At 46.6% G+C, this 12,590-nt stretch overlaps 1 protein-coding gene across 1 annotated transcript in view; it reads right to left on the reverse strand.

Moving 5' to 3' along the window:
- Gucy2c (guanylate cyclase 2C) overlaps positions 1–12,590 on the reverse strand; it is an 80,532-nt gene that overhangs the window by 20,159 nt on the left and 47,783 nt on the right. Inside the window, exons 14-20 of the mRNA XM_006976515.3 lie at positions 12,282–12,353; positions 11,703–11,807; positions 8,865–8,951; positions 7,843–7,975; positions 6,108–6,245; positions 4,882–4,970; positions 1,412–1,503 (exon numbers count right to left, since the gene is read on the reverse strand). Of these exons, the coding sequence (XP_006976577.1) occupies positions 1,412–1,503; positions 4,882–4,970; positions 6,108–6,245; positions 7,843–7,975; positions 8,865–8,951; positions 11,703–11,807; positions 12,282–12,353 (716 nt within the window). The remainder of the gene's footprint in view (positions 1–1,411; positions 1,504–4,881; positions 4,971–6,107; positions 6,246–7,842; positions 7,976–8,864; positions 8,952–11,702; positions 11,808–12,281; positions 12,354–12,590) is intronic.

Here is a 12,590-nt window from a genome sequence, read left to right on the forward strand (position 1 = left end):
TTGTCTAGGTCCAAACCTGGTGATTTTGGAGATCTTTAAAACTTGCTGACCTTGGGGGCTGGAGAGATGGTTCAGTAAGAACACGTTCTGGTTTTCCAGAGGACCCGAGTTCATCTCCCAGCACCCTGCTGGTCAGATGGCTCACAGCCTCCAGCAATCCCCATTCAGTTCTAGGGAATCTGATGCCTTTATTGTCCTTGGGCACCTGCACACATGTGCACAAACTTACACATTCACAAATAATAAAAAATGAAAACCAGACCTTAAAAAAAATTAAGAACTTGCTAATCTTAAGAATTACCCACTTGGGCCGGGAGAGATGAGTGGGTGATTAAGAACATTGGGTGTTCACCCGGAGGACCTGGGTTTGATTCCCAGCACCCTTGTGGCAGCTCACAACTGTCTGTAACTTCAATCCCAGGGTCAGATGCCTTTTCTGACCTCTGTGGGCACTGCATGCACATGACACACAGACTACAGGCAAGCAAGACACCCGTACATATAAAATAAATAAATTTAAAAAAAGAATTGCCCAGGAGCATCATAGAATCTCAGGGCCCGGGTTAGACTTACAGAGGGTCTGGAAATTATATGTTTAATTAAACTTTTCTCACACAATATATTTTGACCATGTTTTCCCCCTCTCTTAGCTCCTCTCAGCCCTCCCCACTTGCCCATGCACCCCAACTTTTATGTTCTCTTGGAAACTTAATTTTTTTCTTTCTTTTTGTTTTTTTTTCTTTTTGGTTTTTCGAGACAGGGTTTCTCTGTGTAGCTTTGCGCCTTTTCCTGGAACTCACTTGGTAGCCCAGGCTGGCCTCGAACTCACAGAGATCCGCCTGCCTCTGCCTCCCGAATGCTGGGATTAAAGGCGTGCGCCACCACCACCCGCCCGGCGTGTGTGTGTGTGTGTGTGTGTGTGTGTGTGTGTGTGTGTGTGTGAGTGAGAGAGAGAGAGAGAGAGAGAGAGAGAGAGAGAGAGAGAGAGAGAGAGAAACTGTGCCCTTGAACATAATTGCCCAGGAAAGCCAGAAACATTCTAACATTCCGTCCCTTGGAGAGGGGAGTTAAACACATTGTGAGCCTCCTGATGTGGGTTATTGAAATCAAACTTGGGTCCTCTGCAAGAACAGCACATGTTCTTAACTGCTGAGCCATCTTTCTAGTCCCTGGAAACTGTTTTTAATAAAAAAAAATTATAATTATGATTTATTTTGTCCTTGAGTGTTTAACTTTATGAGTATGTCCTTGAGAAATGGCCTTTTTATCTCTGAACATTTGAATTTTATGTGAATTCAAATGAGAATTTTATTGGCACAAGCATAAGCATTTTCATTCCTTGGTGCCACTAAATATCAACTATCATTAAGGAATCGAAAATAGGGAAGAAAAGTAAAAGTGTCAGCGGTACCCAAATATCTTGGCTAGCGTGCTCTCGATTTTCTTGAAATCTGGCCTCTTTTCGGGATCCTCCTCCCAGCAGTTTTTGACGAGTAGATAGACCTGCGAAGAAGAGCGGGCAGCTTAGCTTGGGGGATGCTAAACTCCAGGAGAGAGTCTCACTCTGTCCTCCTCCACGATGGCGCGACCACGGCAGGGGATATCTCACAAGGATTGCCACGAGGACCTGTCTGTGGTTCTCTCCTTTTCATGGTGTGGACCCCGCCACCTACACTACCACACCCAGCCAGGTTCTCCGGTGCAGTTCATTGAAACGCAGTGACAGTTTGGAAAAGGCTGGGTTTATGGGAGGAATTAAATGCTTTATGAGAACACATGGTGTTTAGGTGTCGGGGAGGGTAATCAAATAATAAGGCTCTGGCTGGCAAGGCACCTTAACAGGTTAAGGTCATACACACATAGACACACACACACACACACAAGACACACACACACAGACACACACACACACACACACACACACACACACACACACCAGAGGTAAACATAATAAACAAAAACTCATGTGTCTCAATGACACATGAGACAAGTGGGTGTCCATAAGGACAAAGCTTGAGGGTCCGCTCATCTCAACTGCAGCGAGGAGTCACTCCCCTGAGGACCACGCAAAAGACTTCCTGTGTTCAGGCTTTACCCCGATTGTGAGCACATACGTATGCTTTGAATTTTGCACGGGCGAAAGGCAATGTGTATGTTTAATTCCCCTCACGGCAGCGGTGCACAGCTGTGGTGGTGAAGCACACAGAGAAAGGGGGGCGGAGAGGAGGGGCCGACAGAGGGGAGGCCTGTGGGACTATCACCTCACCTGCCTGTAACTTGATCCAACAGGGAGGCGACAGTCTTTATTAACTAAAGTTTGCTCTTCACTTTGGTTAAAAGCGGGCTGATAAAGGGTTCAGTACATACTTCCTCTCCTTGGAAAATGGTTGCTGGGAGGGAACTAAGGTCACAACTGCCTCTGTCTGCTTACCTAGCCTCTGGGTGATGCCCCTGCCTCAGCACGGCCACACACCTCTGGGGAGCAAAACAGAGAGAGCCATGGGCACTGCTGAGGGGTGGGCTTCAGACTTCTTTCCTGCTGAGACCAGGTACTGGCCTGAGACCTTTGCCTGGTTTCCAGTTACAGAACCATTCGGCTGCAGAACTGAACTGAGGATGCTGCTTTGGTGGCTGAGGCTTTAGTCATCTGTGCACACCACCAGCCCTCTTTATTCTCCCCCATTTTAGATCCAACTAACTATAGGCTGGGACTATTCATGGGAAAACTAAGTCCGTGCTGAACACATACAATATCATATAATGTAACAGTGATTTTTTTCATGGGATTTATTGTATGTTGTTGTGGGATCATGAGTAGTGCAGAGGTTGTTTAAAGTGTAGGTTATCTGCACACGCCACACCATCTGATGGTACAGGGGCTCTAGCATGCAACATTTGGGAGGTCGCAGGATCCTGGAATCCACCTCTTCTTCTTATTGGGAATGGCGGGAAGGCTCTGCTGGTGAGTGGGGAGGAATCCGGGAAACAGGAAAGGGCAGTGATGGGAATAGTGGCGGGCACTTGTATCTCAGCGGCTCTGAATCCCTGAATCGGGGCTACAGTGTCCCCTCCCCGACTCCCTCTCTTGTGTTCTCACCTTCTCTCTTTCCTTCCTACCCTCTGTTCCTTCCTTTCATTTTCCCCTCCCCTCCCCTCCCCTGCCCTCCCCTCTCCTTAATTTTATAGTGGGCCTCACTATATAATCCACACTAGCCTCAAACTCAAAATCCTCCTGCCCCAGACTCCTCAGTGCTGGGATTATAGGTATAAGTCACCATGCCTGGCTTTTAAAAGTCTTCTTGAAGGCTTGTTTAAATGTTTCTCTATGTTTTTTAAGTGAAGCATACTACTTTTTTTTGTTTTTGAGTTTCTTTTGTTTGTTTTGATTTGGTTTTATTTTGAGACCAAGTCTTATGTAGCCCAGGTTGGCCTCTAACTCACTATGTAGCTGAGGATGACCTTTAACTCTTGATTGTCCTGCCTCTACCCCTCCAGGGCAGGGATTACAGGCATGTGCCACCACACCCAGCTTAGTAATTTCTAAAGTAGAATTAGAACAAAATACACTCAAATTCTTTTAGCTTATAAAATACTAGTCCTGACTATTAAATCAGTTGTATCCGAGTATTAACTCCTCGTCTGCACGCGTGAGAGTTTGTTGTTAATGTTTGAGACACGCTCTCATGCACCCAGTCTCCAATGCCTGCTCTTCCTCCCTCTGATGTTTGAGACACGCTCTCGTGTACCCAGTCTCCAATGCCTGCTCTTCCTCCCTCTGATGTTTGAGACACGCTCTCGTGTACCCAGTCTCCAATGCCTGCTCTTCCTCCCTCTGCCTTCCGAGTGTTGGGACTGCAGACGTGTACACCCATACCTGGCTCATAGTTCTTTTTAAATCAATAGAGGTATTTATACGTCTCATGCACACGTCACATACACATGTAGACTGTGACGTGTATTTTAACCACCAGCTCTTTCCTGAGCCGGGGGAGGAACAGGGCTTGGGGGAGGGGTAAGAACAACTGTCACAGATCTTTGCGTCCTAATCCCTGTGTCCTATGAATGCCACCAAAGTGTAGCCCTTCCTTGTCTGGGAGAGACAATTTCCATTCCCATCAAATAACTCCAAGTGTAGAGAGTAGTCCTGTACAGACTTATCATTAGATGTAATCTCTAAGTCATAATAAAACTAATGATAAAGTAAAACAATTATAATGACTAGATCTGGCGGCATCACTGCTCATGTACTTGAGGGCCATTATTAAGTAACAGGGCTGAACTCATGGTTCATCATCTCAACAGTGAACTTAGAACTTAGATGCCCCCTGAGTGGCTAACGGGAGGGGCGCATATAGAGTGGACATGTTGGATAGAGGAATGACTTATGTCTCAATAGACAGAGCAAAATGGCATGAACTCCGATCATGCCACACAACGTAAAGTTTATAAATGGTTTACTCTGGAATTTTCCACTTAGTAATTTTGGACCTCAGTGGTTTCTGGTAACTGAAACCACAAAGAAAAGACTACCAACAGAGGGGATTGTTTGACCTTTTCAAATGGGATTAACTGAAAAACCTTGAGACTGGGCAGTTGCACTGGGTTCCCTGGGTGGGTCCAGATGGAGTCACGCCCGTTCTAATTGGAGGACAAGATGAGAAGCAGCAAGACAGGAGAGGCACGAGGATGTGACAGGAGGCTGCGAACCAAGGGAAGCTACCAGGAGCTTGTGAAGGAGGAAAGGGCCACCTCCAAAGAACCTGGAGGCTGTGTGGAGCTTCTAAAACTCCACAGGAACACATTTTTGCTCTTTTGCCCACAGACTCTGCGGTAAACCTTTACAGGTAGACAGACCACTGAATACCAGGAATATCGACTCACCTCCAGCTCCTTTTCATCTGTAGTTTCCAGGAACAGATCTGGGCGGAAAGGCCTTATCCCGTCTGAGTTTTCCACTCTGAAAATCTTCTCTGATTGGATGAGAATAATTCCATTACAAGAAGACCCGCAGCGAGGGCTGCTGAGCACATCTGAACTGGTTCGCCCCTGGATGACTCTTTAGGCAATAGGAGTGTGACAGAGCCTCTACAGATGTGAATGAAGTGGGGGGAGTCTTCCCCCACTTACGACCCGGGAGCGGTGTACAAGTAGACAGCTATCACGTGAACACCTCAGATTCTATTACTGCTTCACCAGGCTCTCTCTCTCCCACACTCTTCCCTGACTGCCAGATCCCTCAGTCATCTGACGTCCAAGACAACCATGAGTTAGTTCACAGCACATGCTCAGAAAGTGAAGACTGGAGGAACAAATGAAGTGCTCTCCTTCAGTGAGAATGTGACAGAACGCTAAGCCGCGATTCCCAGGAGAATGGAGCCCAGGTGCTCTCTCTCCCCAGCATGAGCTAGTCCAGCTAGGACTACCCTCCGTGATCAGGAGGAGAGCCTCGAGGGCAGGAAGCATTCTTTTGTTGTTGGCCTTTTGAGACAGGGTCTCATGCAGGCCAGGCTGGCTTTAGAGTGCTTAGGAACCCCTGACTCTGCTGCCTCCCTGTGGCGGTTTGAAAGAAAATGGCCTCCAAAGGGAGCAGTATTATTAGGAGGCGTGGCCTTGTTGGAGGAAGTGTGTCACTGTGGGGGTGGGCTCTGAGGTCTCTTTTGCTCAAGCTTCTCTCCCTGTGACTGTCAGTCATCAGCTTCCTGTTGCCTGCAAGATGTAGGACTCTCAGCACACCGCCATGCTCCCCATCATGACGCTAGTTGACTGAACCTCTGAAACTGTAAGCAAGCCACCCCAGTTAAATGTTTTCTTTACAAGAGTTACTGTGGTCACAGTGTCTCTTCACAGCGATAGAAAACTCAACTAAGACACTCCACTTCCCAAGTGTTAGGATCGCAGGTGTGGACCACCACAGCTAGCCAGTAAAGGAAGATCCTTTAACGCCGACGTGTGATATATGGAATAATGGCACCTGACTGAGCCCTCTGACACCAGGGCTTTGCAATCCTCTTAGAATGTGCAACTCCGAGAAGGAGTCATTCCTTTAGCAGAGGAGAGGCCTGGGGTCTTCTGGCTCTGTGCCAGCCTGTGAAAGAAGTCTGACTCACCATTCTGGTCCCGACAGCTCAGCGTGTAGAAAGTTTCCTTGCGAAGGATGATCTCCTGGGCGATGATCCCGAAGCTGTACACATCCCCTTTCTGAGAGATGCTGGCCTGGCGCAGGTGCTCAGGAGCGGTCCACAGGTCTGTGGGGGGGACAGCGACAAAGTTGGAGGGAGGGGGTTTCACATAGGCTGAAAGTTCAGGTAACAGGCATCTACGATCAGCAGATCCAGCTTAGCAACACTAAGGAGGATGGGATATGTCTTATCTGATTAAAAGCTCTGGTTCTTTGCTTAATGAATTAACTTGGCACCCCAGCAAGACAGTCATCTGACCTCCAAGACAATCATGAGTTAGTTCACAGCACATGCTCAGAAAGTGAAGACTGGAGGAATGAAGTGCTCTCCTTCAGTGAGAACGTGACAGAACACTAAGCCACGATTCCCAGGAGAATGGAGCCCAGGTGCTCTCTCTCCCCAGCATGAGCTAGTCCAGCTAGGAAGAACGTATAAGGGCGTAGGAGGATGGTCCAGTAGGCAAAGCTCCTGTGTAAACACGAGGACCTGAGTTCAGATACCCCAGAACCTGTGTGAACAGTGGATGGTGTGGTGACCGCCTGCCATTCCAGTGTTCAGAATTGGAGACAGGATTCCCCAGGGCAAGCTGGCCAGTCAGAATGGCCTTATCAACAAGCTCTGGGTTTAGTTGTGAGACTGCCTTGCTAAATAAAGTGGAGAAGGCTCCTGTCATAGCCTCAGCCTTCTGCTGAGAACACACATGTATGTGCACACACAAAAATGGAAATATTTAGTCCAATATCATGTTAAACTTCACAGGATTGTGAAAATAGAGGCAGAATTATAATTTTTCTTCTATTTAGGAGAATGAAACCCAAAAGACTGTTACACAGAATTGGAAAAAAGACCTTCACTTTTGGAACTAGGAAGTGTGTTGAAACAAGGTCTAGATTTCTGAGGCCGCTTAGCTCTGACTTATAGTAAAGAATGGAGGAGAAATGCTTGTATGACTTCCCTCATCCAACCCTTGAGTCCTCATGTTCCTTTCCTGGACCCTCCCCCCAATACTGAGAATGACCAATGAGGCTCTATTTCACATATTATATGTATATGTATGTATATGTATCCTGTCACCACAGACAAGTGAGTGGTAATGTCCACATGGGAACTGGTCTCTGTTCTCTATCTTCTTGTGAAAATCTCCAGCCTGTAACCTCATTCCCGTCTCCTACAAAGGACAAGTTCAGTGAGATGGTTCTACTGTTCTTCCCATCCTAGCTTCCACAGGTCTGTAAGTTCCTCAAGCTTCTTCATGTATCTCAGGAGACACAGCTGAATACCGTTTAACTCAAAGAGCATTTGTTGAGGGGCTGGAGAGATGGCTCAGTGGTTAAGAGCATTTTCTGGTCTTACAAGGAACCTGACTTCAGTTCCCAGTGTCCACATGGCAGCTCACAGCCATCTGTAACTCCAGGTCCAGGAAATCTGAAGCTGTCTTCTGGTCTCTGTGTGCACATGGTGCACGGTCATTCACACAAGCAAAACACCCATACCCATAAAACTTTTTTAAAAAATACATTTTTTAAATCTTTCATTGACTGACAGGTGGTGCTGGAGAGTGAGTCAGAATGTTGTCTGCTTCATCGCCGTGTTTTGAATATTCTACACAAGTTAGGTAGAAATTTCAAAAAAGAAAAAAAATGCTAGTAAGAGAGACACAGACCTTTTTTTGGAGGTAGGATGGAATTGCACCCAAAATCTGTGATCTTCACCACCATTCGGCTGTCCACCACGCAGTTGGTGGATTTCAGACGCCCGTGGACTTCAATCTTACTGGAGTGCAGATACGACATGCCCTGAGGTTTTCCAGATGGTGGGAAAACAAAGAAACATCACACACTGGCTGAATGACCATTTGAAAAAAAGACGTGACATTTTGAATCTATTTCTCTGTACATGTTGCCATGCTATCCAATTTTAAATTCGGTGCTGTGGACTTTGTTTTAACGGTATTGTGAAAACCCTACTGCTTGCCTACACGCTGTGAGGTATAGTTCCATAACAAAAATAAAAAGGAAGTTGAATGTAAACTCCAGTTGAGTAGCTGCATGCTATACAAGGCACAGGATTTTGTGATTCTGTATGTGTGTGGTTGGAAAGCCCCCACCTCATGTTTTGAGACAGTCTTTCACTGGGACCAGAGCTTGCCAATTAGGCCAGGCTGATTGGTCAGTGAGCCCTAGGGAACCTGTTTATCTCCTCCTCCCCAGTTCTAGAATCACAGATGGGTGCCACCATAGCTGATCATTTTACAGGGTTCTGAGAACTGGATTCAGTTCTCCCTGTCTGGTTGACAAGCTCTTTACCTTCTGAGCCATCTCATCAGGTTTTATTGTTTACATGTTCTTACTTCCTGCTTATGTGAACTGTGATCAAGTACATGTCTCTAGCTCTCTGCTGCCTTGACCTAAAAATACTGCTAAGACAATCTTACATTTATGAAGGAAATGACTGGACTCAATTATTTCCTAAAATCTAGCAGATTTGGAAATTATTTCATAGGGTATTTTATTTCTGACAAATCTGTGAGAATGTGTGAGCGCACACATTATTTCATCAAGTCCCACGTATGACACAGCTACCTACCACTGTTGTAGTTTATGGACGGAAGCAGCATGGATGATGCCCACAGCTTGTTAGATGACTTCATTTTCATGAATGTGTTTGTGTACATATGTGTCTTACCTTAGCAACATCATATAAGACAGAGATCTTAAACTCCCAATCCATGAATGTGCCATCAGGGTAGGAAATCGTATCATTTAAAACTTCCTGAATAGGAGAGAAAACACAAACACACACACAATGAAAAGATGAACCGCTGCAGGGAAAGACAGATGGAGAAATCATGAATCAAATCAGCCAATCATGAGGCTGTTGAGTCAGGAAAAAACGGGGTTGCCACCACCATCATTTATCATCACATGCCATCACAGGTTGTTGGACAGAGCTACAGGCTGAGAAGTATGTTTGACATTTTTATTGTGTGACTGTCATGCAGTGTTCTCACATAAACCTAGAGCCTAGGACCTTCAAAGGCCAGGCCACGGGGCACAATGCCTGTATATCGCTGACATGCTCTGGTGTAGAGTGGTGTTCTCTCCCACGCTCTGACGCCCACACAGACACCCACATACACAGAGTCTCTCTCTCTCTCTCTCTCTCTCTCTCTCTCTCTCTCTCTCTCTCTCTCTCTCTCTCTCTCCACAATCTTGCTCCCAGGGTCAGGAGGAACAAAATGACACAGAATAGATCAAGTGCCATCAAAATGACTCGGGAGTCTTAAACAAGAGAATTTCTACCAGTTTGAGATCAACCTGAACTATGTAGTGAGACCCTCTCTCAAGAAAGAGAAAAGAGAGGAAGGGAGGGAGGGAGGAAAGAAGGAAGGAAGGAAAAGAAAGATGAGATGTATTGTGTTGCTGGCTAATACAGCATGCTGCTCTTCAGTAAGTTTTTTTTTTAAATAAATGGAAGTATGTTCTAAAATAACACTACAGCATAGTAACCTAAAATAACAATAAAGCATATAGTACAGTAAATACATAAACCAGAACCATAGCCATTGATTGTCATTATCAACCATGTACTGTACGTAGGAGGTGGAGGCAGGAGGACCAGAATATCAAGGGCAGCCTGGGCTATGTGAGACTCTGTCTCACAACCTCCAAATAAACAGAACAGGCATTGATTGGGTGATTTTCAGCATCGGGTAGGAGAGAAAGATACAACGCAGACTCTGCCTGGAGGCTGGCCTTGGGAAGTCTGACCAAAAAGCATCTGCCCTGCCTGCTCCATCTCATGAAGACTGGATGAATGGATTCGTTTTATATGTTTTGAAACACTTTGTTTTTGAGGCAAGGTCTCCCTTGGTAGTCCACAAGGCCTGAAGTACCGTATGTATCTGGCACACAGCATGTAGGCAGAACTCCTACGCTGCCTTGAAGTTGAGCTGCTCCCTCTCATTTGCCTCCTGAGAGCTGGGATTACAGGTGTGTGCCACCACACCTGGCTGGACCAGTGTTTCTAAGCAGGGAATTGCTCCTGGGAATTCCTTCTTTAGGCTCTAGTCTCTACTCTCTATGCTAATTACTTCAATTGACTTAATTGCTCTGAGTTTTCTTTAAGTAGCTAGGATCTCTGTCCTTAAGAGAGCTCTTGACTTTCCTAGGAATTGGAGGAGCTGGGCTTTGAACCAATCTAACTTTAAGGTGGTTCCTATACGGGTTTAGTTAAACCAAGCAGGCAACTGTTTTCGGTATGACCTGGAACAGAACGATCTTGTTTCAGGAAACAGCCTGCCTGGAGTCTTGGTTTAACTTGGGTGTGGCATCAGCGATTTCTCAGGAGCTTCTAGAGTTATTAGTCATTTCAGATGAGGCTGTGGGGCAAGAAGGAAGCCGTAAGCAGCCAGAATCTGCAGGAACTTTCTCCCATTGGCTCAGCACTTGCCCGTCCTAGCCTGTTCTCATGGGCTAACGTGCACTCCTTGGTGGGATTCTGCTTCAAATACAACAGGGAAATGTATCTTTCATAAAGTATGAACAGAATTTACAAAATATGAGAAGGTAGAACAAAATCGCCATTGGATGCGTCACCTGACCTATTATTCTGGGACTTCTCTTCTTTAATTCTTTAATGTATATTCACATAAAGCACACGCCCCTGCCAGAGTCAGTTCATGTCTGCTTGGCATAAACATAGTCCCCTTTGCTCTCAAAGTGTCCTGATGAATTACGTGGCCACCTTGCCCAAAGGTGTCTGAAGGCCCAGAGCATGCCCAGCCAATCTGCAGAGTCGGGATCCAATGCTTTAGCCCCTTTGCTCTGGATCCCGGCCTGTTCTTGCTTTCCTCTAGTCCCGTTTCTGACATCTGCTCCATGCACGTCAACTGTGTCTGCCCTTCAGAGTGCTCAGTGGCCTGAGGGTCCCAGCTTAGTGCTAGGTTCTGGAAACCTGACTCAGTCCTATCCTACTTTTTCAGCTCTGGACCTCTCATCCAGAATACCGGAGCCCACCTGGCCCTGCCGAGTCCTCTTCCACTCCTCCCGAGAGAGAAAGGGACTCTGAGACCTCGACGGAGCAGAAGCAGGACTTAGGACAGGTCATCCGATGCTAGCTGAGCGCCTGTCCCTTGTGCGTTCAACCCCAAAGCAAGTGAAGTACCGTAAAGTCTGTGTCTCAAAGCAGCCACTTGTCCCCTCTGCTTGCGTTCCTATGTCTGGTCTGCTTTTCTGAATATCTTTGGCTTGCCTGTAATGATATCATAGGACTGAGTGATGCAATCCAATCACTACTCCTGACAACCCTCTGACGTCATTTCATTGAGTACGATTTTTCATTTGTTTTGTGTGTATGAGCACACATGTGTGTGGGGCCCACAGAGACCAGAAGGGGGCGTTAGATCCCCTGGAACCGGAGTTACAGGTGCACATGGAGCCATCTCCAGTACGTCTTTTTTTTTTTTTTTCTTTTTCATTTAGTGGACCACTTAGGCCATAGGAAGTGACCATGATTCCTTACCCGGAGGGACCCTCTCTCACAGTATTCGATCACCCCAAAGATCCTGGTGTCCAGCTTCACAGTGCCGTAGAACTTGGTCAGGTTGTAGTAGTCGGACTGTAGCAACTGAGAGATCAGGTGAATCAACTATTTACAGAGCAAAGCTGAGGGGGTGGGGAGTGGGAGATAGGAGGTGGGGTGTGGGGGGAGTGGGGTGCATCGAACAAGCAACCCAGCAGGTTACAAAGCAAAGCAGCAGGGGGCAGGTGGGGGCGGGGTGCTACCATGGAGATTAATGTGCCAGTGAAATGTGCTTCTTTGAAGTCTTTGGCAAGAAGACTCAACATAACAACTGAATGCCAGCATCTTCTCCTTCCCACACACATCACATCTTACTCAACCACACTGGATAAAAATTCTAAGGACCTTTAAATAATACCAGGGCTGTGTTGTAGGCAACATGAAGCCTCACTCTCCAGCGTCCCTTGGTGGATGGTCAACAAGAAGCCAGGTCACCCTTGCCTTTGCCTGGGGACCCTCTCTCATCCGGGGACCTCAGTGTTTGGGAAATGGGGTGAAGCTGACTAACAGGGCGCATACCTTGTTGAGTTCGATCTTCTGCTTCTCCGTGAAGTTGCCATCACTGTGCTTGAGGTCTTTCAGAATCACTTTCTGCAGAGATCAGTTGTAGAAAGAGGGGGATTGCTGTGGCCCAAGTCTTTCGTGGACAATCTCCAACCAGTCGAGCCACAGGACAGCAGAGTGTGGTGCAATTCATTATGTGCATAACGTAGAAGTTTGCTTGAGGGCCCCGTTGTATCGGAACTTTGGAGCACTCACAGTGTTTGACTAAGGTGTCTATCTCTAGTGCCTAGCAACTGGGATAGAGTAGGCTGGAGTTTAAACATT

The sequence above is a fragment of the Peromyscus maniculatus genome, chromosome 3 (genome assembly GCF_049852395.1).
Source record: "Peromyscus maniculatus bairdii isolate BWxNUB_F1_BW_parent chromosome 3, HU_Pman_BW_mat_3.1, whole genome shotgun sequence".
NCBI lineage: Eukaryota > Metazoa > Chordata > Mammalia > Rodentia > Cricetidae > Peromyscus > Peromyscus maniculatus.